Source organism: Artemia sp. Qi Xiang Cuo, chromosome 5, assembly GCF_049724085.1.
Source record: "Artemia sp. Qi Xiang Cuo chromosome 5, ASM4972408v1, whole genome shotgun sequence".
NCBI classification, from domain to species: domain Eukaryota; kingdom Metazoa; phylum Arthropoda; class Branchiopoda; order Anostraca; family Artemiidae; genus Artemia; species Artemia sp. Qi Xiang Cuo.
This window is the reverse complement of record NC_142798.1, coordinates 17,557,737-17,585,651: the sequence shown is the minus strand read 5'-3', so window position 1 is coordinate 17,585,651 and position 27,915 is coordinate 17,557,737. Positions and strand designations below refer to the sequence as shown.

Sequence of the window (27,915 nt, the reverse complement as noted above, 5' to 3'; positions counted from 1 at the left end):
TTACCTGATAAATCAATCCAAAATTTCTGTATGCCGTTCAATGACTTTGACGTTATTAAATAAGTATTTATTTTTATGCTTATATTTATAAGATAATTTTAATTGTATACTGAAAGCTACTGATATCACAGCTAGTGTAAGACTATGAAAAGCTTTACAAATTAGTTTCTTGTTGTCAGGCTAGGTACTCATTTTAACTAATAAATCAAAATTCTTGTTTTTTATACTTGGTGTATGTATTTTCAGTGAAGCACTAGTTTTCTATAATCCTACAAACATAGGGAAATATAATTAGTTGGTTTATTTGTACTAATTTTATTGAGATATATATTAGACTCAGTCAGACTGTGAAGCAACAATTTTTGTTCGTTTTAAATTTCAGCTTCGCTGTGTACTTCTCTAAAAAAATTTCATTTTTTTTAAATTTTGAATATCAGATGGATAGCTAAGCTGGCTTCTCTAGCCAGCTCATTAATAATGCCCTTTAAACTATAGAACGCGAAGGGAAATTCAAACTCATTCAAAGTTTGACTGAAACGTGGTGAATTTTATTAAGAGATATTTGAAAACAGATATACCGCACTCTATTTGTTTACCTGATAATCATGATCAACGATTATATTTTACAGCAATTATATTTAATTATATTTTATATTATTATGTATTTATATATATTTTATATTTATTATTTTATATTTATATTTTATTATATTTTATATTTTTAATTATATATTATATTTAATTATAATTATATAATATAGCGATTATATTTTTCGATTTCGCCTCTAGTCATAGTAGGCTACTTGTTTGATAATTCCCCTCTTGCATGGGTAATTGAGGCCTGTGTAATGTGCGTCAAAGTTGATACCCAATATTGTTGGGTATAATTATTTAATTGAAAATATTTTTAGAATGTGATTTGACAGTATTTGGGGTTGCACTCCGGCCCTCGTGAGATTTTTGTGAGATCCACTACAGAGGTGGATCTAGAGCGAAATATTGGGGGGGGGGGGGGCAATGTGACAAGGACGCCAATATTTGACCAAATTGACAAGATTATTTAAAAAAGAGCAAAAAAAGAAGAAAAAACAAACAAGGGTGCTAGAACAATCTGGCGGGGGGAGGAGTCGTCATTTTCGCTCCAAGTAGTATTTTTTTTTAGCAGAATTGCTTAAAATTGAAAAATACTAACATTTAATAATACTTTACTTCATCTCTGTTTTTTTTATATTTATACCTAAACAGCCTTCGTTCGCCATACACACCATACATAAACAATGTCAAAAATCTTATTGACTTTGTTTTGTAGAATTTTTTTTTCTTTCTATGTGTGTGTTATTTGTTCCTATTTCAAAGATGAAATAAAGAGCTTTTAATTGTTTCTTTGTTTTTCCATTTTTCTTGAAATTTAATAGGTTCTGCGGTCCATTCAATTATTTCAAGTGGCAATGCGGCTCACTATAATAAAAGATTGAACGTCCCTGGTCGAAACCATACACATTTTTGCCCCTTTGATATCATCAAATTGTTTCTGTAACAGCATTTTGTTTTCTCTCTCTTTGTTCCTATCTTTGTTTTCTGCTGCAATAAATAAAACATATTTAGTTAATTGATTCCCTTTTTCAAATTTTGCTGCTTCATTCATTTACTGGCTTATTTGGTTTATGGTATAATATGTGCGACATTAACTGACAAGCATTGAATCGAGTAAGACAAATTATACAGCCTTGACATTTCACAAGTTTTTTTCTTCATTAGTCACGCATGTCTTAATCTGTTTTTGAAAATTCGATCTAAATTGCTCATTGGTGAGAATTTGATTTGTATTTATTAAGTGGCGGTTCTAGCCTCTCTTGCGCCCGGGGCAAAATCTTGAGTAGCGCCACTCCTGTCTCCCACAAAATTTTCAGGACAAATTTTAACAAAAATCTCCATTTATTAACAAAATTACTTGTAGTTTATTAATTAATTAATATGTTATTGTTCATTTATTTCTAATTAATTGTTGAAAATATTTTTTTATTACTAATTACTTTAATTGGAAGATTTTAATTATTATTATTTAATTTTTTTTACCTTATTTTTATTCTAACAATTAATTATTAATTTATTAATTATTTTCATTTATCAACTATACCCTTTACTTTATTTTAATAAAAATTAAATTCCAAATTACATAATTATTTTAACCGTTCGATCATTTATTTGAAATTTTGCGCCCCTAAAATTCCCACACCCGGGGCAAGTGTCCCCTCTGTCCCTCCCCTAAGACCCCCTGTTTATTTCTTTTAGCTATGTCGGTATTAAAAAAACACGCATTATTACTGAAAAAGGTCTATTTGGGTCTCGCCCACGGGCGTTATTAGGGAAGGATCAGGGACGACAGTCCCTCCTTGGACACAAAAACCTGTGAGAAATTTATAAAAAGAGTAAAATGAGAAATATTTGCAATTAACTCCTGCTAAAAACATGCTCCTGGTACCTCCCCCACTTCTGACAAATTTTCTGGTTCAGCTCTCGGCATCATTATGCCGGACGCGTACGGAGGAATAATTTACGAGTAGGGCCAGATTCTACAAGTAATAGATACAGTGAAATTCTGTGAAAACTGCAGAACAAATCATGATACATCTGGAGGGCTTGAGCCACAGGCCCAAAACAACAAGACACGAGTTTTGATGGAACCAATGAAAATACGAAAATCATAAAATTATTAATGTTATTCCTGTCTCTGATTAAATAAAGAAACAAGTTTTTTTTAACTAAAAGTAAGGAGTGACATTAAAACTTAAAGCGAACTGAAATTATTCCGTATATGAAAGGGGCTGTCCTCTCCTCAGCGCCTCACTCTACGCTAAAGCTTGACTCTTCGTCACAACTCTACTTTTTAAAACAATAAAACTTTATCGTAAAGAGTGAGGCGTTGAGGAGGGGACAGCCCATTTCATATACGCCGTACATGAGAAATCGAAACAAAATTTGCATATTCATTTTCATAGATTTAATCCGTATGTGAAGGGTTACTCCCTTCTCAATACCTTGCTCTTTACGCTAAAGCTGTTAGCCCTTTTAAAAAAAGCTTCTCATTTTAATTATACGGCCCCCGTTTTTGTAGACACTCTTAAAAAATTGGGACAAACAGTCAAACTTTAGCGTAAAGAGCAAGGTATTGAGGAGGGGGCAACCCTTCATATATGGAATAATTATACCTCCCTCTAACGGGGAGGTATAATATTATTTCTTGGTAATAAATATACCCCCCCCCTCACGGAAAACTTCGTGGAAATTTCATCCAACGTAAAGTGCACCCCCCTCGTCAAATTCCCTCCAGACAGTTTCATCCTCACTGAGAATCCCCCTCCTTGTAAAATTGCTTCCGGACGATTCACCCTGAAAAATTCTCCTCAGCCTTCTTTCATTTAAATAAGACTTTAATCTCTAATCGGTTTTTTGATCACTCCAGAAAGGCCCCCTTTCATTAAAAATATTTCCCGGAAATCAAACACGCGGAAACATCTCCATATGAAAAATTTGGCAAAGATAATGTAAGACAATTAAACAGAATTTCGTGTAGTTTTTCTGTCAAATCCCCCCAGTGTAATATTTCCCCTGAAATATTCACCCCTCTCCCCCAGAAAAAAAATCTGTGTAGAAATCTACCCCAAGCACAACCCCCCTCAAAAAAAATGTCTGTGTGCTTCTCAATAACAAATTCTATACTTAAACAATGGGCGATTTTCATAAGTCACAGGCCTCTTCCCACGGACTGTGGGGGGGGGGGGTCATTTTACACCTAAGGACATAGTTGATTGATTTTTAAACTTTATTCAACAAAACGGCTGTCGCAAAATTTTCAAAAGATAATTTTGGGGAAAATGGGCGTGGCAGGGGGGCCATTTGCCCTCCAATCTTTTTGGTCACTTAGAAAGGACTCTAGGACTTCTAGTTTCCATTCGAACGCACCCTCTCCCGGTCTTCTAGGACCATTTTATCGATCAATCACCCATGGAAAAAAAAAAACAACAAATAAACACGCATCCGTGATCTGCCTTCTGGTAAAAATAGCAAAATTCCACATTTTTGCATATAGGAGCTTGAAACTTCTACACCAGGGTACTCTGGTATGCTGAATCTGATGGTGTGATTTTCATTAAGATTTCTTTAGTTTTAGAGGGTGTTTCCGCCGTATTTAAAAAAATAAGACAAATTTTCCCAGGCTCGTAACTTTTGATAGGTAAAACTAAATTTTATAAATTTTATATGTCTAGAATAAGAATGGTCAGTTGATCCTTGTGGTGTGTCTATTAATATTAAAATCCTATTATTGAGAACTTCTTTTTCTATTGAGCCGAGTCGCTCCTTACTTACAGTTCGTTACCACGAACTGTTTGACAACGGAATTCCCATTCGCTTGAATATTTAGTGTGAAATTCCAAAGAAGACGGAGACATGGTTATAATCACCACTCTGCAGTTTCCTAGTGCAACTGTGAAAAAGAGTGTCTAACGCATTAACTCATTTTCCTTTTAATACCTCGTATTTTGCTATTGGAAAATAACATACTGCTGAAATAAAATAATGATGACGTTATTTGAGTTGTTAACATGAAACACTTAGTTTTTTACTTTGTAGTTTTCTGTTGTCTCTTCTATTTCATTCGATAATTAATTTTAATTGCATGCCCACTGTATATAGGATCTTCATCTGTTTCCGGGTATATATAAAGATTTGGTATGTTATATATTGTCTTCCTTCGGGAAGACATATACTAAAATTGGAACGATACAGAGAAGATTAGCATGGCCCCTGCGCAAGGATGACACGCAAAATCGTGAAGCGTTCCACATTTTTTGCACTAAATTGTATTGATTTTTTTTTTAAAGAGAAGTTTTCTTATTGTTTTGTGATGTTATAAATCGTCGAGAAAAGTTGAAGCTTTTATCGAAAAATTTACAAGTGCATTTTCTTTGGGAATAAGACTTCCTGAAATTTTTAAGGAAGGGGACAAACGTGAAGCTTTTTTTACATTATAGGCCTACAGTTTTTATAATATTATTTTAAGTTTCTGGAGTTTGTGGAGCTTGTTGAGAAGCGTTGAATCTCTTATGGAAAATTTACAAGCTTGTCATCTTCCGGTATAAACGCCCCTTAATTTTTTTCTAGGGAAGGGTACAAGCCAGCTAAAATGTTTAGTGTGCGAGCGGGGGGGGGGGGAGTTTGAACTTTTTGGGGCTTATATCGACGTGAATGTTGCCAATTTGGTCTAAAATTTTGTATCAAAACTGGAGCAAAAATATATTATTTTCACTTTTTTGGTCTAAAATGTATTTTCAGAGTTGTATGTTTTGGAAATTTTGCCATTCATACACATGTTTGATAACAGAAGGTTTTTTTTTGTCCAATATAATTACCTTATAGACAAAGAATAGAAATACTTGTTTAACTGATAGGAGAATAGAAATATGCTTAATACATTTTTTCCTCGAGATTTGTATAAAACTAAACGGATAAGAAAAGGCCTCTGTTTTTCTCTATGTTTACAAAATTTTTGCCTGAGAAGCGTCGAGATTTTTAAATAATATAGGATATTTTACTCGTTTTGTACATTTTGAGTCTCGCAAGAAATGGCTTGAGAAATTCTTTTAATCTCAAAGAGTGCGTTTGAGCGTACCGAGATTACTTGTCGGACAACCCCTATTACTTATACTAAAAGTTTCACGGGATGTAAAGGAGGTCAGAGTTGAAAGTTACTTTTAAGTAAATACTTGAAAGTTTGGATTAGTTGTCGGATAAATTACAACTGCTAACACCGGAAACTGCCGGACTTATTTAATTTTATTGACAATTTTATTTCGATAAAAAAGGAAGGCTTTTCTAATGCTGCTGGAAAATGCTGTAATAAGGGAAGTCTCTGAATATTTTATTTCAATAATTTTTAAGAGTCAAGCGATCATTCTTTGGATAAATAAAGTAATATTCTTATGTTTCAGGGCTTGGGGAAACGAATTTTAAATCTTAATTTCTTATTCAATTTACTATTATCCTTTAACTGACTATTGGTCTCAATTTGGTCAGATTTGCTATCCATCATAATTTGATGTATTATTTAATTTGGTTCATTTGTTCTCAAGGATGAATAACCGAGTTATAAGGAAAAGCAAAAGGGCGAAAAGCCTATTGCTCAAAGTTTGACATATAGTAAAGGTTAGCAATTATCTTCTTCATGGGTATCTTTCTCTTAAAAATTTTCTATTCTCACCCAAACTGTTCAATGTTTAATTTGATGTTTCAAACAAACTGTTTGATATTTAATTTCATTGACCAAATTTTTACTGTGGATCGAAGAAGATAACATAGAAGAAATTGACAGGTTGTTAGAAATGATGGATGCGAAAGCCTCTGAATGTTAGAAATAGCTGCCAGCCAAAGCGTTTCACCCAAAGAATTTATGTTGGACTTAATCGACAAGCATGCTACTGACCCCTGCTTTAACGCCCGAAATATTTTTAGGTGTAATTGTCTCAATTATTAATATTATTATATTTTTAATATTTCCGAAATATTATGGACATTTATGTGTGATTGGTGTAATTAGATGTACTAAACCTGTAAGAATATTTACTTTTTAGGTACTTACGTATTATGTCGACGACGCTCAAAAAGTGAAGCTAGGTTATCATAATGAAATATACCAAAATAAGATGAAAATATAGTACTTTAGTAATAAAATTATGGAAAATACAACAGAGAATTGTGGAAAGTAGGCCGCCCAAAACGTACTGTATTAAATACCTAACCAACTTTATATTAAAAATTAAATTTAAGAATACCTGCATAGTGGTATATCTCACTGAGAGACTAAGCTAATTATCTCCAAGTCCAGACAGAGAAACCGGTTTTCCTCATATGAAGAACTTGTGTGTGGTCTCTATAATAGACAAGTGCCACTGCAAAATTGCAGTAGTCTATAACTGTTGCGTTTTTTCTTCCTTGCACTAAGTGTACCTAGGCTTGGATACCATCATTCCCTAATTGTACAATTAAGAATTTTGTTATTAGTACCTTCGTAACCAATGCAAGACATAGAAGCTTCCTTATTCATCATGAGTCCTACTCCTTTAATGCGAACCTCATCTTTCCTACCTGAATAAATAAAAACTATATCACCTAGTTTCATGTTTCCTAATCCTGAGAGATGAGTTTCAGAAACCCGTAAGAAGACCAGTTCAGAACGTGTGAATCCGTCTGTCAAATTTTTTTTAGTGTTGTGACGTTCTATGTCGCCATTTTAGTGTTATTTAAATCATTAGAAATTTTATGACTTCGAGAAAAAGTAATGAGTTCCTCCTGTGCGGGCCTGGGACTAATGATTCTTTTCAATTCTATACACAGTGCTTAAGCCAGCTTAGAACCAGAGAACAAGAAATACCTGGGCACTAGAATTTTTAATTTACGTTCAAATGAGCCCTCTTCCGATATTCTAGGACCATTGGTTCGGGTGTTTCCCCCTTTTTAGAAAATCAGGCAAATTTTCTGAAGCTCCGAGCTTTTGATGGGTTACACTAAAGTTAATGAATCTTATATATTTAGAATCAGAATAGTAAATCAACTCTTTTGATTTATCTATTGACGTCAAAATTCCGTTTTTAGTTCCGGTTATAATTGAGCGGAGTCGCTCCTTACCGTATTCAATAAAAAAAAACAAGTTTTTTAAACTGAAAGTAAGGAGCAACATTAAAACTTAAAAAGAACAGAAATTATTCCGTATATGAAAGGGGCTGTCCCCTCCTCAGCGCCTCGCTCTTTACGCTAAAGTTTTTCATTGTTTAAAAAAAAAATAGAATCGTGAGAAAGTCAAACTTAAGCGTAAAGAGCGAGGCGGTGAGGAGGGGACAGCCCCTTTCATATACGGAATAATTTATGTTTTAATGTCGCTGCTTACTTTCAGTTTAAAAAACTTGTTTTTTTTATTTAATTTCTGATCGTTTTTTAAATAATGCTGGGAAATCCGGCACCCCCTTCATGAAAAATTCCCTTCCGCATGAAAAATTCCTCTATGGAAAGATCCTCCCACGTAAACCCCTCCCCCAGCCCCCCTACCAGAAAAAAATCCCCCCGGAAAATATCTGTATACTTCGCAATAACCTATACTATATGTAAACAATGGGCAAAGTTTGAAACTTGCAGCCCTTCCACTTGGGACTGTGGGGGGTTAAGTTATCCTTAGAGACATATTTTTTACATTTTTCGAGTAGGCTTAACCAAATGGATATCTCAAAATTTAAATCAAGTGACTTTGGTAAAAAAAAAAAAAATGAGCGTGGAAGTGGGTCTAGCTGCCCTCCAGGTTTTTGGTCACTTAAAAAGGGCACTACAACTTTTAAGTTACGTTTGAATGAGCCCTCTCACAATATTCTATGACCACTGGGTCGAAACGAGCACCCCTGAAAAAAAAAACACGCATCGTGATCTTTCTTCGACCAAAAAATGCAAATTTCCGCCTTTTCGCAAATAGGAGCGTGAAACTTCTTTGATAGGGTTCTCTGATAAGCTGAATGTGATGGCGTAATTTTCGTTAAAGTTAATTAAAAATGCAAAATTCCACATTTTTGCAGATAGGACTTTAAGCTTCTTTAATAATGTTCTTTGATAAGATGAATCTGATGGTGTGATTTTCGTTAAAGTTAATTAAAAAAATTTACAATTAAAACAAAATTTTAACGTTTTTATTAGTAATAAATATACGTAACTTACGAATTGACTTACGTAACGAACTTCTATATTAATATATTTTTAATAGGTACATTAGGGGGTTCGCCCCCTAGTCAATACCTCTCTCTTTAGGCTAAAGTTCGAATTTTGTTCCAATTGTATACAAATGACCCCTTAATCACAAAGGCCGTTAATTAGAATAAATAGCTTTTATGAAAGTACTAAAAAATCTTTGGCTTAAAGAGCGAGGCATTGACTTGAAGGTGAAAACAAACATATAGCTAATATTTTTTGTTCGTTTTAAGTTTTGATGTTGCTCCTTACTTTCAGTTGAAAAACTTGTTTTTTTATATTTAATTTCTGATTTTGTTTTTAAATAATGATGGGAAATCCGGCGCCCCCTTCATAGCAATATCCCTTCTCCCATACAACTTCCGTCATGAAAAGATCCTTCCATCTACCCCCCGACCCTACCCCACCCCCCACTACCAAAAAAAAAACTCCCCCTGAAAACGTCTGTATACTTCCCAATAACCAATACTATATGTTAACATTGGGTAAAGTTCATAACTTTCAGCCCTCCCCCTGGGGGCTTTAAGGGATTAAGTCATCCTAAAAGACATACTTATAATATTTTCGACCATGCTGAAAAAATGGCTATCTCAAAGTTTTGATCGGGTGACTTTGGGAAAAAAATGAGCGTGGGAGGGGGCCTAGTTGCCCTCCATTTTTTTGTCACTTAAAAAGGCCACAAGAACTTTTAATTTCCGTTCCAATGAGCCCTCCCACGATATTCTAGGACCACTGGGTCGATACGATCACCCCTGGGGAAAAGAAAAAGAAAAAAAAATAAATAAACACGCATCCGTGATCTTTCTTCTGGCAAAAAAATGGAAAATTCCACATTTTTGTAGATATGAGCTTGAAACCTCTACATCAGGGTTCTTTGATACGCTGAATATGATGGTGTGATTTTCATTAAGATTCTATAACTTTTAGGGGGTCTTTCCCCCTTTTTTCGAAAATCAGCCAAATATTCTCAGGCGCGTAACTTTTGATAGGTAAGACTAAACTTGATGAAACCTGTATATTTGAAATCAGCATTAAAATCTTATTCTTTTGATGTATCTATTGGTATCAAAATTCTGTTTTTTAGAGTTTCGGTTACTATTGATCCGGGTCGCTCCTGACTTAAAGTTCGTTACCACGAACTGTTTGATTACACTTCGTTACCACGAACTGCTTGATGAAGCTCAGACTTTATCAAAATTTTTACATATATTTCTGTAGTTTTAGCTTTATCAGTATTTTATCGATGCTGTGTCGTGGTAGAAGTAGTAGTAGTAGTATAGATGAATTTTTTAGCGAGGTAGTTTCATTCTTTACTTTACATCATGTTTTGCTGAAGACGGTTATTATTCATATATGCCAAATATTCGATTATGTTCAATGGGCTACTAAAACTGCGTCTGTTTTTCAGTTCAATTTGTTCCTCAGTCAGTTATTTATTTAATGTTAATAGTATAAATTATGGGAAAAACAACGAACGGGAAAAATGTAGTTTAAGTAACAATCGTAAAAATGAGATAAAAAAAAAAAAAATCTTTTCTCACCTTTTACCAACATGTCTCAGTTTTGATTTTCAAACAGATGATTTTACGTCGGAACATTTTTTTCCACTTGGTCAAAAAGTGCTTGAAATTGTGAAAAAAAAGTGCAAAAAATGCATATTTGTGCAATTGTATAGTAGCCGTGTGTATACAGGTTCTTAGAGATGTTAAAGGTAAGCTTAAAGTCAACTACAAAAAGTATGGGTAACTTATAAGAGTGAAAACTGGCGCTAGCGTCGGTAAAAAGAAAGCTATCAACGCCATCTAGCACTTGGCGACACATGATATTTTTTCATTGCAACAATAAGAATAATTAATTTATTTAGTATAATTGGTGAAATTGGGATAGTAATAAGTGTATGACCTCAGTCCCTGATAGGAAAATGATTACAAAGCTTGAAAAAATACCATGTGTCACCAGACGCTAGATGGCGTTCATAGTTTGTTTTGTTGACGCTAGCGCCAGTTTTCAATCTTATAAGTTACCTATACTCTTTGATCGGCTACGCGAAGATTGTTCTTAGCCACGGACGATACTCTCAAAAGGCTGTTGCTAAAATATATTCAAGTCTTTGTGATCATTCTGTTTTGTTTTTACCTAGTTCTAAAAAGAAAAATTGGCAAGAGGTTTGCATACTTTATTTTAGATATTTGAATTTTTCCAAGCTGAAAAAACAAATGGTGGTTTGCTGCGGTTTTTCCCTTAGGCCCTTCCACAGTAGACAGAATATAGCAGTATGATCATTCTTTATCTCTCCCATTATAAAAACCCGGACAGGGGTGCGAGTGGAAAGAAACAGGCTAAACAAGCTAAGGCAGAAAGAAGTGGGAGGAGCTTTTTGTTCACGATGACCAGAAATGATCTGCGATAAGCTTACTGGTATATTCAGAAACAGGCTAAACAAGCTAAGGCAGAAAGAAGTGGGAGGAGCTTTTTGTTCACGATGACCAGAAATGATCTGCGATAAGCTTACTGTCTATAAACTGTGGGCCCTTCCCACAATCTAATCCGTCTGCTCTACTAGTAAGCACGATTTGTTTTGTGCTATCCTTGTTTTTGTTATATTATTCCTCTGGTGTTGTTGTATAGTATCTCAGAAGTAAATTGTTATTATTATTTTATTCAAGATTTAGGTAATAAGTGCACTCGATATTTTCACTTAAGTGAAAATCAAGTTTTACTATTTTGTACTTCCGCAGTACTTTCAGTAAAAATACCTAAAGGCTGCTTACCAAATTGCCGATATGATTATGATGGAAAGGCTAAAATAACTTTTTTTTTCTTCTGGAATTCAACCATATTTAATGTTAAATTTTCAATCGATCTGGTTCTTTTTTCTGTCACTCGTTGTTTGTGCCCAGGAAACAATGGCGGTTCTGGCCTCTTTTGTGCCCGTTTCAAAATCCGGTTTAGCACCCCTTCCCCCTGTATCCCAAAAAGTTTAGGCCAAATTTTAGCAAAATCATCATTTATTAACAAAACTATTTTCAATTTATTAGTTAATTCATATCTTATTTTTTTATTCTTTAATCTTAATTTAATAATCATTATTGTTAATTTTATTTCATTAATTAATAAATAATTTGTTTTTTAATCATTATTATCCTAATTTAATTTTATTATTTAATAATTTTTATTTATTTTTACTTTCCTAATTAATTACTAATTTATTAATTACTTTCATTGGTTAATTGCATCCAAGGCCGTATCCAGGAGGGTAGGCTGTTTGAACCCCCCTCCCAAAAAAAAAGTTTTCCGAATCGCAAAAGCGTAGCAAATGAATATAAACAAATTTTTATGCGTTTTTTTGAAGTTTTCTTTTTATAAAACCCCTGCCAGAAAAGAAAAAAAAACTTTTGTAGCCCCCCCCCCACCCCCCTCCAAAACAATATCCTGGATACGGCCCCGACTGCATCTTCTACTTTATTTTAATTAAGAATGAAATTTCCAAAATTACTTCATGATTATAACCGTTAGATTATTTATTTTAAATTTTGCCCCTCTAAAATTTCTGTACCCGGGGCAAGTGCCTCTTCTGCCCCCCCCCCAAAAAAAAACACCACTGCCTGGAAAGTCTTTTTCTTCTAGTATTGAATTGTATTTCAATCCGTCACCCAACTTTTATTTTATTTATTCAAAACTTGATCCCGTCAATTCTTGAACAATCAATTTGCTTGATCATTCTTAGTGAATATTTTGTCTTGTCTCATTATAGTAAATATTACCTACTCGGAATTCATAAATTGAACCTTCTAGTGCGTTCCACAGGGGAAAGCTTTGACCTTCTGAAAAACTTTAGCAAGAATCGATAAACATGAAAAATTCAAGCACCTTATTAGCGGGAGGTATGGCCATTAATTTCAACTGCTTTTGTATGCATTCCAAAAATTAATAATAGGTGCCCGAAGAAATTACAAGTGTTTCGTCAGTAACTATATAACTCGCATGTTTTAATTACGGAAGTGAGAAATTCCGTCGGTTTTTCGATCGTCTACTATTGAGGAAAAAATTAACTGACAAAAATATTCCTAAATAACCTAAAAAGGCTTAAAATAAATAGACAATGCTCCGAAGGCCGTATCAAGGGGGTTGACCCTCTCCCCCTGTAATTTTTGTCCGACTCGTAAAGACGTTACAAAAATGAATATAAACAAATTTTTGGTGCGTTTCTCAATTTTTTTTTTTGTAAAATCCTTCCCCCCGAAAAACAATCCTGGATACGCTCTTGAATGCTTTGTTTGCTAAGATTATTACTGACCTACGAATTTCTAAGAGATTCGCCGTGAAAATTTGCTTTTGTCCGTAGATCCATGGACTTGTATAACGTTTGTTTGTAATAACAGCTATGGACGCTATGTCATAAAGATATTGGATAGGTGTATTCGATGACCTGACGCAGAATTTGTTCCATTTCTTCTCAGAGTATGTATTTATCAAGGCTTCCATTGGAGGGCTGATGTCCTTTCTAAGTATTTTTATATGACTACTGTTAGGTAACTGAAAGGCAAGGCCGTATCCAGGGGGTGTTAGGGTGTTTGAATCCCCTCCCCCCAATCTTTGTCCGACTTCTAAAAACGTAACAAGAATAATATAAACAAATTTTGATGAATTTTTACAAGTTTTTTGTATCCCCCCCCCAAAAAAAAACCCAGATACGACTCTGGAAGGGTATAGGAGATTTACTTTGTTTTCTTAATTCAACTCATAAACTAAGAAAAACTAATAAAATAAAGCCTAAAAAATAACCTAAACTAATAAAATGGCAAGCCAATGTTCGTGGGTATCTGTATTTTCGGATTCAAAGACAGTGTTGTTTTTCGCACGTGCACATGTATGAATTTTTTGCTCAATGAGAGAGATATCTATTCATTGATAAAATAAACACTATTTGCACTTCGCCCGCCATAAAGGCCTATAAAGCTTGACAGCCTAGATTTATCAATATACTATAGTATATGCTATACAGAGGCGATTTTGGGGGCGACAGGGGGAACTTTCCCTGGGTGCAGAAACTTTAGGGGCGCAAAATTTCAAATGAATAACCTAACGGTTATAATCAAATAGAAATTAGAGTTTGCAGTTAATAAACGAAAGAATAAATAAAATTATTATTTAATTAATAAAATAAATACAAACTAAAAAATAGAAAATGATTAAATAATGATTAATAAATAATAATAATTAAAATAATTGCATTAATACGAATTAAGTAGGCCTATTGAATTATTAATCAGTTTATAAATTGGAAAATAATTTTGTTAATAAATGAAAATCTTGTTAAAATGTGACCTAAAAATTTTGTGCAAGACAGGAGGGGGGGTGCTAATCAAGATTTTTCCCAGGGCGCGAGAGGCCAGAACCGCCACTGATGCTATATCAGCATGTACCGTTAAACTGTTACTATAATATATTTAATACGGTCTTTCTTACTGGCTGTTAATTTTCGCTTTCGTTATAGATGTTCGGTTAGAGTTCATATCTGGAAAGGCCCAACTAGTTCTTCCTTTGCCGTCTAGACGTGAAAAATGCGTTTTCAGTCTCAAGCCCATTTCAGAAAATATTGGAGATTTATTACAAAATGTCAGCAGCGAAGACAGAGGTATAGACAGGATTATTATTCGCACAGTAGGTAAGAACTTTTTTCCTTTTTTCAAATTAACATGTCAGTCAAAACGCATCTTCCACAGAGCGAAACGGAATTTAAGTAAATTAGTTAAAATGACTTGTTCACTGAAAACAGCGTATGAACGAATTAGTCAGTTTAGAGTATGGTTGTCGAAACCTATTTTTTTTTCTATTTTAAGACTTTTATCTGATAAACGCTGTCGACCCATAAGATGTTATAATAACGTATTAGTTTATTTGTACCCTCTGTACATAAAGGGATAAACGCATACTAGAGGAATACTATAGAAAAAAAACACTTCACAAGGAAAAAAAATGTATGATGTACATTGACATCTGAAACACCGAGATTATTCACTTGGCGCTTGTGGCAATAAAACAAAACTATAAATTCAATATTAACAAATATAAATTACTTTAATTGTTCTTATGAAAGGGAAAGTACTCAAAACTACTCAACTACTCAAACTCAACTACTTAACCACCCAAAGGGAAAATCAACAATTTTGTAAGTTCGGACTGAAAATATTGTTCTTATGAAAGGGAAAGTACTCAAACTCTACTCAACTGCTCAAACTCAATTGCTTAACTACTCAAAGGGAAAATCAACAATTTTGTAAGTTCGGACTGAAAACTTTTCCTTCTTTTCAGGAATTTCAAAAACAGCATAACGCCTAGAGACATATGTATCTAGTCTAAGGGCATATCCAGGATTTGTGTTCAGGGGGTATTATTTCCAACTTTTAGTAGAAAATAATTTTCTTTTAATAAAAGCTATAGAATTAGAACCGATGGAGAAAAAAAACAAGTTTTCTGATATGTATGGAATTCAGACTTTTTTTTTATCTTAGAGTGTCTATATTTTAGACGAATTTTACTTTTTTACTTGGTAACCACAACCATAGATAGATTTGTCATTTGTGCTTGAACCAAAAAACCCAATTTACATTACAATAAATGTAAATTGGCATAGAAAGTGAAGGAAAATTAACATAGCAGAATTTAAAAAAGAAACACTACGAGAAAAAGACTGCGAACTAAATAGTAAGCGCATCACTTTAGAAATCAACTATATTCATTAATCGGGTCTAATATATCAATGAGAAATTGAATTACTAAGGACCTAGCAAGTTTATAAACATGCAATAAATACAAATGGAATGGAAAAATGATTAACAACTCATCTAATCCAAAGCGAGCGAGGAAAAGAATAATTGGTATATTCAAAAGAGAGATAGAACAAGTCACATCCTTGAAGGAAAGTTCAGGTGATGACTTTCATTTTAAAGTTGTTTTGATTTGCATTCATCTTTGCTTCAAAGTAGAAAACGTAAGCTTGTGTCATTTCGCATACGCTATCTTGAAAAGGCAATCTTCACATTGTTGATTTGCTAAATATTTACTATATGAATAGGCAAAGTTGAATGAAGGCTAAAACACGCTTTCAATGAAGAATCATGTGGATCAGATAAAAATGGAATCATTAGTTTAAACGAGTCTCTTTAATCGGATATAATAGCCTTATTCCCATTTTTCAAACTATTCCCCTGAAAGGGGAATTGAAAAGAGGTGAAAGAATCCATCAGGTCATTTTGAATAAAAACATCCATAGAATGTGAGGTTTTTAGAGCTTAATTATAAAAAGGTTTCTTTTGTCTAAAAATTTAGTCTTGGGAATTGCTCTCACTACATCAAATTTGCATTGGAAATCTATGAAGACAACCTTTTATTACAAGACGAGATTTGGATAAGTATGAGCTCAATCAAAAGAGTTTCAGTGACAAAGTTTCGTGTAGCTAAATATTTTACTTTATGCATCAAACTGCAGTGGCACAAATCTCCTCTACGTTAGTGAAGGGGAGAGGGGTAGCTTCAAGTAACTCTTACCAATATTAAATTTGCATTAAAAATCGACAAGACAACCTTTCCAAGCAAAGAGCTGACAAGCGCTGGATAAGAATGAATTCAGTCCAAACAATATCAACGACAAGATTTCAGGTAGCTAAATATTGTACTTGATGGATCAAACTTCTGTTGGCATACATTTCCTATATGTGGGTGAGGGGGGGGGGGGGTAGGTCGCTCTTATCAATATTAAATTTGCATTTAAGGTCAATGAAGACAACCTTTGCAAGCAAAGATCTGGCAAGAGCTGGATAAGCATCAGCTCAATCAAAACAACTTCAATGACAGAGCTTCACAAAGCTAAATATTTTACTCATTGTGTCAAACTTCTGGTGGCACACATCTCCTATACATCGTAGAAGGGGGGGGGGTAGCTCCATGTCACTCTTACCAATATTAAATTTGCATTGAAGGTCGATGAAGACAACTTTTGCAAGCAAAGATTTGGATAGAGCTGGATAAGTATGAGTTCAATCAAAAGAGTTTCAGTGACAAAGTTTCATGTAGCTAAATATTTTACTTTATGCATCAAACTGCAGTGGCACAAATCTCCTCTACGTTAGTGAAGGGGAGAGGTTAGCTTCAAGTTACTCTTACCAATATTAAATTTGCATTAAAAATCGACAAGACAACCTTTCCAAGCAAAGAGCTGGCAAGCGCTGGATAAGAATGAATTCGGTTCAAACAATATCAATGACAAGATTTCAGGTAGCTAAATATTGTACTTGATGGATCAAACTTCTGTTGGCATACATTTCCTCTATGTGGGTGAGGGGGGGGTAGGTCGCTCTTATCAATATTAAATTTGCATTTAAGGTCAATGAAGACAACCTTTGCAAGCAAAGATCTGGCAAGAGCTGGATAAGCATCAGCTCAATCAAAACAAGTTCAATGACAGAGCTTCACAAAGCTAAATATTTTACTCATTGTGTCAAACTTCTGGCGGCGCACATCTCCTATACATCGTAGAAGGGGGGGGGGGGTAGCTCCATGTCACTCTTACCAATATTAAATTTGCATTGAAGGTCGATGAAGACAACTTTTGCAAGCAAAGATTTGGCTAGAGCTGGATAAGTATGAGCTCAATCAAAACAAGTTCAATGACAGAGCTTCATAAAGCTAAATATTTTACTTATTGTGTCAAACTTCTGGTGGCACACATCTCCTATACATCGTAGAAGGGGGGGGGGGTAGCTCCATGTCACACTTACCAATATTAAATTTGCATTGAAGGTCGATGAAGACAACTTTTGCAAGCAAAGATTTGGATAGAGCTGGATAAGTATGAGTTCAATCAAAAGAGTTTCAGTGACAAAGTTTCATGTAGCTAAATATTTTACTTTATGCATCAAACTGCAGTGGCACAAATCTCCTCTACGTTAGTGAAGGGGAGAGGGTTAGCTTCAAGTTACTCTTACCAATATTAAATTTGCATTAAAAATCGACAAGACAACCTTTCCAAGCAAAGAGCTGGCAAGCGCTGGATAAGAATGAATTCGGTTCAAACAATATCAATGACAAGATTTCAGGTAGCTAAATATTGTACTTGATGGATCAAACTTCTGTTGGCATACATTTCCTCTATGTGGGTGAGGGGGTAGGTCGCTCTTATCAATATTAAATTTGCATTTAAGGTCAATGAAGACAACCTTTGCAAGCAAAGATCTGGCAAGAGCTGGATAAGCATCAGCTCAATCAAAACAAGTTCAATGACAGAGCTTCACAAAGCTAAATATTTTACTCATTGTGTCAAACTTCTGGCGGCGCACATCTCCTATACATCGGAGAAGGGGGGGGGTACCTCCATGTCACTCTTACCAATATTAAATTTGCATTGAAGGTCGATGAAAACAACTTTTGCAAGCAAAGATCTGGCTAGAGCTGGATAAGTATGAGCTCAATCAAAACAAGTTCAATGACAGAGCTTCATAAAGCTAAATATTTTACTTAGTACATCAAACTTCTGGTGGCACATATCTCCTCTACTTCGGAGAGGGGGAAGCGGGTAGTTCCATGTCGCTTTTACAAATGTTAAATTTAAATTGAAGGTCTATGAAGACGACCTTTGTAAGCAAAGATTTAACAATAGCTGGATAAGTATGAGCTCAATCAAAAGAAGTTTAATGACAGAGCTTCGTAAAGCTAAATGTTTTACTTAGTGCATCAAACTTCTGGTGGCCCGCACATCTCCTCAACGTAGGAGAAGTGGGTAGCTCCATGTCGCTCCTGCCAATATTAAATTTGCATTGAAGGTCGATGAAGACAACCTTTACAAGCAAAGATCTGGCAAGAGCTGGATAAGTATGAGCTCAATCGAAAGAAGTTCAATGACAGAGCTTCATAAAGCTAATTATTTTACTCATTGCATCAAACTTCTGGTGGCGCACGTCTCCTATACATCGTAGAAGGGGAGGGGGTAGCTCCATGCTACTCTTACCAATATTAAATTTGCATTGAAGGTCGATGAAGACAACCTTTGCAAGCAAAGATCTAGCTAGAGCTGGATAAGTATGAGCTCAATCAAAACAATTTCAATGACAGAGCTTCATAAAGCTAAATATTTTACTTAGTACATCAAACTTCTGGTGACGCATATCTCCTCTACTTCGGAGAAGGGGAAGGGGGTAGTTTCCATGTCGCTCTTACAAATGTTAAATTTAAATTGTAGGTCTATGAAGACAACCTTTGTAAGCAAAGATTTGACAATAGCTGGATAAGTATGAGCTCAATCAAAAGAAGTTCAATGACAGAGCTTCATAAAGCTAAATATTTTACTTACTGCATCAAACTTCTGGTGGCCCGCACATCTCCTCTATGTAGGAGAAGTGGGTAGCTCCATGTCGCTCCTGCCAATATTAAATTTGCATTGAAGGTCGATGAAGGCAACCTTTACAAGCAAAGATCTGGCAAGAGCTGGATAAGTATGAGCTCAATCGAAACAATTTCAATGACAGAGCTTCGTAAAGGTAATTATTTTACTTAGTACATCAAACTTCTGGTGACGCATATCTCCTCTACTTCGGAGAAGGGGAAGGGGGTAGTTTCCATGTCGCTCTTACAAATGTTAAATTTAAATTGTAGGTCTATGAAGACAACCTTTGTAAGCAAAGATTTGACAATAGCTGGATAAGTATGAGCTCAATCAAAAGAAGTTTAATGACAGAGCTTCGTAAAGCTAAATATTTTACTTAGTGCATCAAACTTCTGGTGGCCCGCACATCTCCTCTATGTAGGAGAGGTACTCCATGTCGCTCCTGCCAATATTAAATTTGCATTGAAGGTCGATGAAGGCAACCTTTATAAGCAAAGATTTGACAATAGCTGGATAAGTTTGAGCTCAATCAAAAGAAGTTCAATGACAGAGCTTCATAAAGCTAATTATTTTACTCATTGCATCAAACTTCTGGTGGCGCACGACTCCTATACATCGTAGAAGGGGAGGGGGTAGCTCCATGTTACTCTTACCAATATTAAATTTGCATTGAAGGTCGATGAAAACAACTTTTTCAAGCAAAGATCTGGCTAGAGCTGGATAAGTATGAGCTCAATCAAAACAAGTTCAATGACAGAGCTTCATAAAGCTAAATATTTTACTTAGTACATCAAACTTCTGGTGACGCATATCTCCTCTACTTCGGAGAAGGGGAAGGGGGTAGTTTCCATGTCGCTCTTACAAATGTTAAATTTAAATTGTAGGTCTATGAAGACAACCTTTGTAAGCAAAGATTTGACAATAGCTGGATAAGTATGAGCTCAATCAAAAGAAGATTAATGACAGAGCTTCGTAAAGCTAAATATTTTACTTACTGCATCAAACTTCTGGTGGCCCGCACATCTCCTCTATGTAGGAGAAGTGGGTAGCTCCATGTCGCTCCTGCCAATATTAAATTTGCATTGAAGGTCGATGAAGGCAACCTTTGCAAGCAAAGATCTGGCAAGAGCTGGATAAGTTTGAGCTCAATCAAAAGAAGTTCAATGACAGAGCTTCATAAAGCTAATTATTTTACTCATTGCATCAAACGTCTGGTGGCGCACGTCTCCTATACATCGTAGAAGGGGAGGGGGTAGCTCCATGCTACTCTTACCAATATTAAATTTGCATTGAAGGTCGATGAAGACAACCTTTGCAAGCAAAGATCTAGCAAGAGCTGGATGAGTATGAACTCAATCAAAACAAGTTCAATGACAGAGCTTCATAAAGCTAAATATTTTACTTAGTGCATCAAACTTCTGGTGGCGCACACCTCCTCTACTTCGGAGAAGGGGAGGGGGGGTAGCTCCTTGTCGCTCTTACCAATATTAAATTTGCATTGAAGATTGATGAAGACAACCTTTGCAAGCTAGCAAATGGCTGGATAAGTATTAGTTCAGTCAAAACAATGTCAATGACAAAGTTTATTGTAGCTAAATATTTTACTTGACAAAGTTTCATGTAGCCAAATATTTTGCTTAATACATCAACTTTCAAATGGTTTCCTCTACATGGTTTAAGGGGGGGGCGCTTCAAAATTTCAAATGAGGTCCAGATGCCCCTTATGCTTGTTTTTGTCTACCACATGATAACATGAAACGGTTTTATTGAGTTATAATGTTTGTGGAGAAGAGTTAGATCGCGGTGTCGGGATGAAGGTGTGGGGACAAACGAAAAGCAGGATATGCTCAAATGAAGTGGGAAGAGGCAATAAGAAAGATTGTGAATAGTAGAAACTTCATGGAAGGGATTAAGAGTGAAGCTCTGAATAGGGTCTTATGAAGGAATTGCTGGTACAGCTGTGGTGACCTTCGGCGGCATGGGGCAGCGATAAGCTGTCAATGATAGCAGTTATAGTTTTGTATGTTATTAAAGAGGCTTCCGAAATAGGAAGAAGTGTAACTGAGGTCCAAGGCTTCGTGAATTATTGCAGCTAATTTGACGCAGGGGGGGCATGATCCGGTAACATATGCCACTTGGTTTAATGGGGAGAAACATGTGCATTCCATTTTATATTATCCATTTGCCGTGGATTGAGACTCCAGGATAGAATATTCTGCGCATGAATATATAAACGATAAGACAAATACAATGGAGATTCTGTGTTCGGTTCAGAAACATCTCCATTTTTTGATTTTACTTACATTCTTCTGTATATAGAAGAATCACTTTTTCCAAAAGAACCCAGTAACGGTGTCTGGCTGATTCCCTCACAAAAAACTCCCTTTGCGGACTATTCCCCCTGGCAAATTCTCCCCAGAAATATCTCCTCGCTGAATATTCCCCCCGGAAAACCCCCCTACAGACAATTACACCCGGAAAATACCCCCATATGTATATATTTTTTTCTTTTCGTACGAATCCTTGAAATTTGACAAACCAAAGAACGTATATCATCGAAGATTAGTGTTTGGCACTATGGTTTTGGTTTCCGAATATTGAATGAACGTTCAAAATATGCGTCCCATGTATCCATAATGCACTGAATTGACTACAGATTCTTTAATGGGAGTCGTAAAATGTTCTTCTTGCGTTAATTAAGTGTTCTATTAATAAACCCCTATCCTATGGACATGTAGACATTTTACCGAAGGGTGTAAAGCTCAAAAATAAGTTATGACATAAAAAAATTCTAAATATTAGGTTATTTTACAGTTCATATGCCTTTATGTCTTTTAGATGAACACTACCCCCTTCCCGTCCATTCTCTTTGAATGACCGTTAAACAACATGCAAATAACGTACGTATTTTCTTCCTTTCTTCGGATTTTAATACTTATTTTGAGCTCTCAGGTACTCCCTTCTCCTGTGATTGAGCGTCAGAATATTGTTTCTGCTACTGCTACTACTACTAACAACTCACCGCAGCACCAAGCCGCCTGAGGCCAACACAGCTACGCAAGCTCCTTCTTCATCCTAATTTATTCAAAGCCTCCATCTTTATACCCTCCCAGGTAGTTCCGATTTCCCTTACATCTTTTTGTATAATATCGTCCAACCCCAATCGCGGACGACCTGCTTTCCGTTTTAGAATAATACATTATCTTGCAATGCTTATGTATATATGTGTTCAAGGTGGAAATTACACAACCCCCGTCCCACTCCCCTCGAATATACCTAAAGCAACGGAGCAATCGAATTTGCGTTAATAACGAGCAAATGTGATATATATATACATATATATATATATATATATATATATATATATATATATATATATATATATATATATATATATATATATATATATATATATATATATATCAATCAATCAATCAATAAATAAATTTATTAATACTAAAAAAAAACAATACAATTACAAAATTAAAATTTAAAACCTCCAAAGAACATAAGATTTTAACGGCCCAACAAAACAAATAAGACACTATTATAAAGCACTAGAAAAAAAAAAAAAAAAAAAAAAAAATTGGATAAGAGACAATTATGAAAATATGAGAAATAATAGGAGAATTATTTTAAATATATTGAATGAAAAAAGAAAAAAGAAAAAAAAAGACATAAATGTGGATAGAATGCAAAATATGAAGAAAAAAGGGGGAAAATACTATACTGGAAATACCCAGCGAGAAAGTGCCTTTGCAGAAAGAGATAGAGGGACATCAGGAGGGATGGAGTTCCATAGTAAAATAGATTTGATAAACAGGAGAATAGATATAGATATATATAAATAGATATATATATATATATATATATATATATATATATATATATATATATATATATATATATATATATATATATATATATATATATATATATATATATATATATATATATATATATATATATATATATATATATATATATATATATATATATATATATATATATATATATACTAAACTGCCTGAGTCCTGAGACAAATCTTTTAAAATAATAAAATAATATAAAATAATATATATATATATATATATATATATATATATATATATATATATATATATATATATATATATATATATATATATATATATATATATATATATATATATATATATATATATATATATATATATATATATATATATATATATATATATATATATATATATATATATACTAAACTGCCTGAGTCCTGAGACAAATCTTTTAAAATAAGTCATGAAAATTAGGGATGTCTCAGAACTATTTGAGCAGCTTGAGGTGTTAGCACCCGCAGGTTTAAGCTGCATATCTTGCTGTGAATATCAGATAAAAGCTAATCAATCAAAACCCTAATAACTTTTTTTTAAGTCCTCTTAAGGTTGTAATTCGGGCGTTGTTCTTTTGTTCCGTTGTGTTCAGTTCCTCTTTGAAAAAGTGAAAATAATGATTGAGTCATTTAAAAGTCATTTTTAAAGCTGAAAGTATATGATCAGAGTTTTTAATTTGATTTTTTTTTTTTTCGCTTTCACAAAAATTAAGGTTGTAGAGGTTAGGCAGTTGATAAGATACTTGTAACTAATAAAAATTGGTAGAGTAAATCATGAAGGATAAGGTCCCCTCATATTGAGGAGATGATAGTTTAATTTGGATAATTATACTTAATTTCGAAAAACAAAGACACTAAACGAGCAATGAATTTTGAAGCATTGATCTGCAAACGTTAAATTTTCATTTAAAGAGTTGGGTTTTAGGGGTAGTAGTGTCCTTCTCGCATTTAGTGTAACCCTGTGTATACTACGAAAAACAAACAAAATTAAATGGAAAAACATTTTTTTTTCTCAAACGAAAGTAAAGAACGACATTACAACTTAAAATGGAAAGAAATTATTCCGTATATCAGGGGGGTTGCCCGCTCCTAAACCCCCCGATCTATGCGCCAAAGTTTGAATTTTTGCCCCAATTCTATAAGAATGACTACTCAAACATGAGGGCCGTTGGATTGGAATAATAAGTCATTTAAAGCACTATTAAACTTTAGCGTATAGAGTGGGTGGGGTGAGAAGGGGTGCCCCCTGATAGGCAGAATAGTTACTGTTCGTTTTAAGTTGCAATATCGCTCTTTACTTTCATTTGGGCAAACTTCTTTTTTTATTTAATTGCATCAAGAAACTGATATGAAATTGTGCATACGAGTAAGAACAGATTTGAACCGAGCCTCGAGTAAAATACGAGTTTTTAGTCATGTCGGATATAACTGATGGAGCTCGAACATCTATAGCATCCCTCGCATCAGGTGTGTTCATTTTGATTTTTTATCTAATTTTTATCGACACATTGGATGATTGTAATTGTACTTGAAGCATGCCCAGGGGGTTTCTGCCCCACCTGGTATCTAAAATTCAGATGTTTCGTGGGAATTCGTTCAACCGTAAGTTCCTCATCGTAAGCCCCTTCATCGGATGATTGCATTCTAAGTTGCTGCTTGTTGGCAAGGCCGTATCCAGTTTTTTGTTTGGAGGGGGGGGGGGTACAAAAACGTATCAATAACTTTTTTATATGCATTTTGATACGTTTTTACAAGTCGGACAAAAATTTCGGGGGTGGGTCAAAACCCCTAACCCCTCCCCTGGATACGGCCTTGCTTGTTGATCTCTGTTCTTTTTTTTACCGTAGTTATTTAAGATAGACAATTTTTTTAAACCGGCCGGAAAGAAAAAAATTCTAGAATATTGGAATAATTCTCATTGCCTTGTAATTGCGATTTATTAGATAGAATCACAATTTGTTGTTCCATAATTTTCGTCTAAAGTATCCAAGGCAATTGTGTCTAAATTTTCTTCTTTAGCGGGAAATGGAAATACAAATAGTGATTAGTTATCAAAAGTAAAGATGAAAAACATATAAAGGAAGGACTGTTTTTCCTGAAGGAATAAATGCTTTTCCTCAAGTAGCTAAAATTGTAGTTTTCTTTTCACAAAATTCCTAATAATCCTATGTTAATGAAGATTTTCTGAGAGAACAACGGATGCATGACGCGATTTGTAGTCTATCATGTAACTGCGCAGCAATGGCAACCTAATAAAAGACCTTTATATCGATGTCATTTTTTATGCTAAGTGGTTAGGTTATGTTACATTTAGTACCGTATATGTTACTGTTACCCTACTGTTACCTGTTATGTTACTCTATGTATTAAGCTGATACATCGAGCTGTACTTCACTACAATTACTACTAACAATTCACCGCAGCACCAAGCCGCCTGAGGTCAACACAGCTACGGACGCTCCTCCTGCATCCCAGTCTATTCAAAGCCTCCCTCTTTAAACCCTCCCAGGAAGATTCCATTTCCCTTAAGTCTTCTTTACAACATCCTCTCACACCAACCGCAGACATCCTGCTTTCCGTTTAGCCCTAGACAGTTGGCCGAAAAGGAAAGTATTGCTCATCCAGAAATTCGAATTTTTGCTGCTGAATTGACTTTTATATAACGCAACATAAGGTTTTGCAACGTAAAATTCTACGTAGAGCTCGAGCCTACTCGGCACTGCCTGCGTTACAGCAAAATTTGCTCAGAAAGATAACGTAGGCAGGCTAGTGTGAAAGGCTCCGCGGAGTACTATGAAAAAAAAAAAAGAGAAGCCTACCGTTTAAGTTGTGTGAAAACTCAAAAAGGCAAATTGTGAACAAATTTTTCTATTACAAATAGAAATTAAAATGTAGAACTTCTTGCGTTTTCAGTAAAGACAAATATGGCTAACAAGGCCATAAATATTGTTGAGATTAGGGTATATTTTCTTCTATAAGGTTTTACCCTGCCTGATACCCGGTGCTTTTATACTTCTAAGAGATTGGCTAATGACTTTTTCTGAGTAAACTGTGAGTGATTTTTTAGTAACTAAGTTAATTTACCTGCTTAACATTGCAATGTGGAAAAAGCTGAGAAAAAAAATAATCATAGTTTTTTACGCTTTGTCTAGCATTGTAGTCATATATCGTTAGTTTTCAGATATGACAGCATTAAAACTGCACAGAAGTGCAGGTTTAACAGAGAAGCCTGCACAGGTGGGTTGGAATAGGCAGCTTGATATTGCACGTATTGTGGGCAGATTGTCCTGCGTGTTCAGGGGTGGTTCTGGCCTCTCTTGTGCCCTGGGCAAAATCTTGATTAGCCCCCCTGCCTCCGAGAAGTTTTGAGGCCAAAGTTTAACAAAATTTTCATTTATTGACAATATTGAAATACAAAATATCACAACAAACTTAAAACTTAGTTAAATCCGGTCTACTAACTTTGATTTTCGAGGAATGGTGATATGGAAAAGATGAAAAATTTGGATTGAATTTGCTTATAATTACTGCCGACTGCGCCCTCTACTTTAGTTTAATAAAAATAAAATTTCAAAAATCACAACTGATTATAGCAGTTAGATTATAAATAATAAATTTTGCGCCCCTAAGATTTCTGTGCCCAGTGCAAGTGCTCCTTCTGTCCCCTCTAAAACCGCCTCTGTGCGTGCTTTCAAATGAGTTTACTAGAAGGAGTACTAATGTGTTTGCAATGCTTCAGCCAATCGGTGCTAGACGCATTGCTTTGGGAAAATATAGGACGGCAACATTTTTATTATTAATTAGCCTATGATGTAGTTCTCTTTAATGTCTTGTAAATCTTCTTTTTTTCTGTTGTTTAATGATTATTTATCTGTAGGTGGTGATAGAATTGCGTCTTCCAATAAGCAAGAAGTTTTGCTCGATGAAGATTTCCAAATTGTGATAAACGATGATGTTTTTACCGTTAAAGTGCCCCCAAAACCTTCAATTTCTAAGGTAAGCGATTGCGAGATTGGTAATATTCTTTTTGATTGTGTGCGTCGATAGCTTTGAACGCTAATATTGAGTGCGATGGTCTGATGTCATGTATAATGCTTTAGAGAAATACTGGCAAGCCAAAACTTAAAGGTTCTTACGATTTTTACGAAATTTCACACCGTAACATTGTCTATGCCCAGGACCTAAGTAAAATTCCATAAAAATACGAATATCGTCAAAATCTATTAAAAAAAAAAATATAGCACCGTTTAGTTTCTTCACGTTTGGAAAAACACTAAAAATATATTAATACGCCCGAAAAGCACGTTCATCGACGCTAAAGCTCGTATAACATAATATAATTTAATTTATAGACCCGAATTACCGACTTAGGCTTACTATTGTAAAATAACGCCTTTTCAATTACTACATCCATGTTCTTTCTCAAAACGTCATTAAAAAAAAAATCCTGAAAAAAATACCAAATAAAGTTTAAATAAAAACGAGAAATGTTTTTTTTTCTTAGGAAGCTAATGTAGCCTACACATATTGTCACCTTCATTTTTTGTATCCGCTTCAGCTTATATTAAATTTAAAAAAACAGGTTTTTTCAACAGAAAGTAAGGAGCAACATTAAAAAGTAAAACGAACAGAAATTATTACGTATACGAGGTGGATTGCTCCTCCCCAACACCTTGCTCTTTACACTAAAGTATTTTCGTACTGTTAAAAGAAGCTTCTTAGTGTTCTAATTCAACGAACATAGTGTTTCAGGAGTAGATCTTAAAGAATTGGGACAGAATTCAAACTTTACCGAAAAGAGCAAGATGTTGAGGAGGAGCAACCCCCTCATATAGGTAATAAATTCTGTTCGTTTTAGTTTTTGATGTTGCTTCTTACT

The 27,915-nt window shown here is 34.6% G+C and overlaps 1 protein-coding gene and 1 non-coding gene across 2 annotated transcripts in view; both read left to right on the top strand.

The window, feature by feature from the left end:
- Positions 1 to 27,915, top strand: part of MCU (mitochondrial calcium uniporter) — a 217,504-nt gene that overhangs the window by 81,604 nt on the left and 107,985 nt on the right. Inside the window, exons 3-4 of the mRNA XM_089089379.1 lie at positions 14,282 to 14,452; positions 26,914 to 27,032. Of these exons, the coding sequence (XP_088945505.1) occupies positions 14,282 to 14,452; positions 26,914 to 27,032 (290 nt within the window). The remainder of the gene's footprint in view (positions 1 to 14,281; positions 14,453 to 26,913; positions 27,033 to 27,915) is intronic.
- On the top strand, positions 4,746 to 4,851 carry LOC148951882 (U6 spliceosomal RNA). The gene has a single exon (XR_016141826.1). It is a non-coding gene; the product is annotated as a U6 spliceosomal RNA (small nuclear RNA).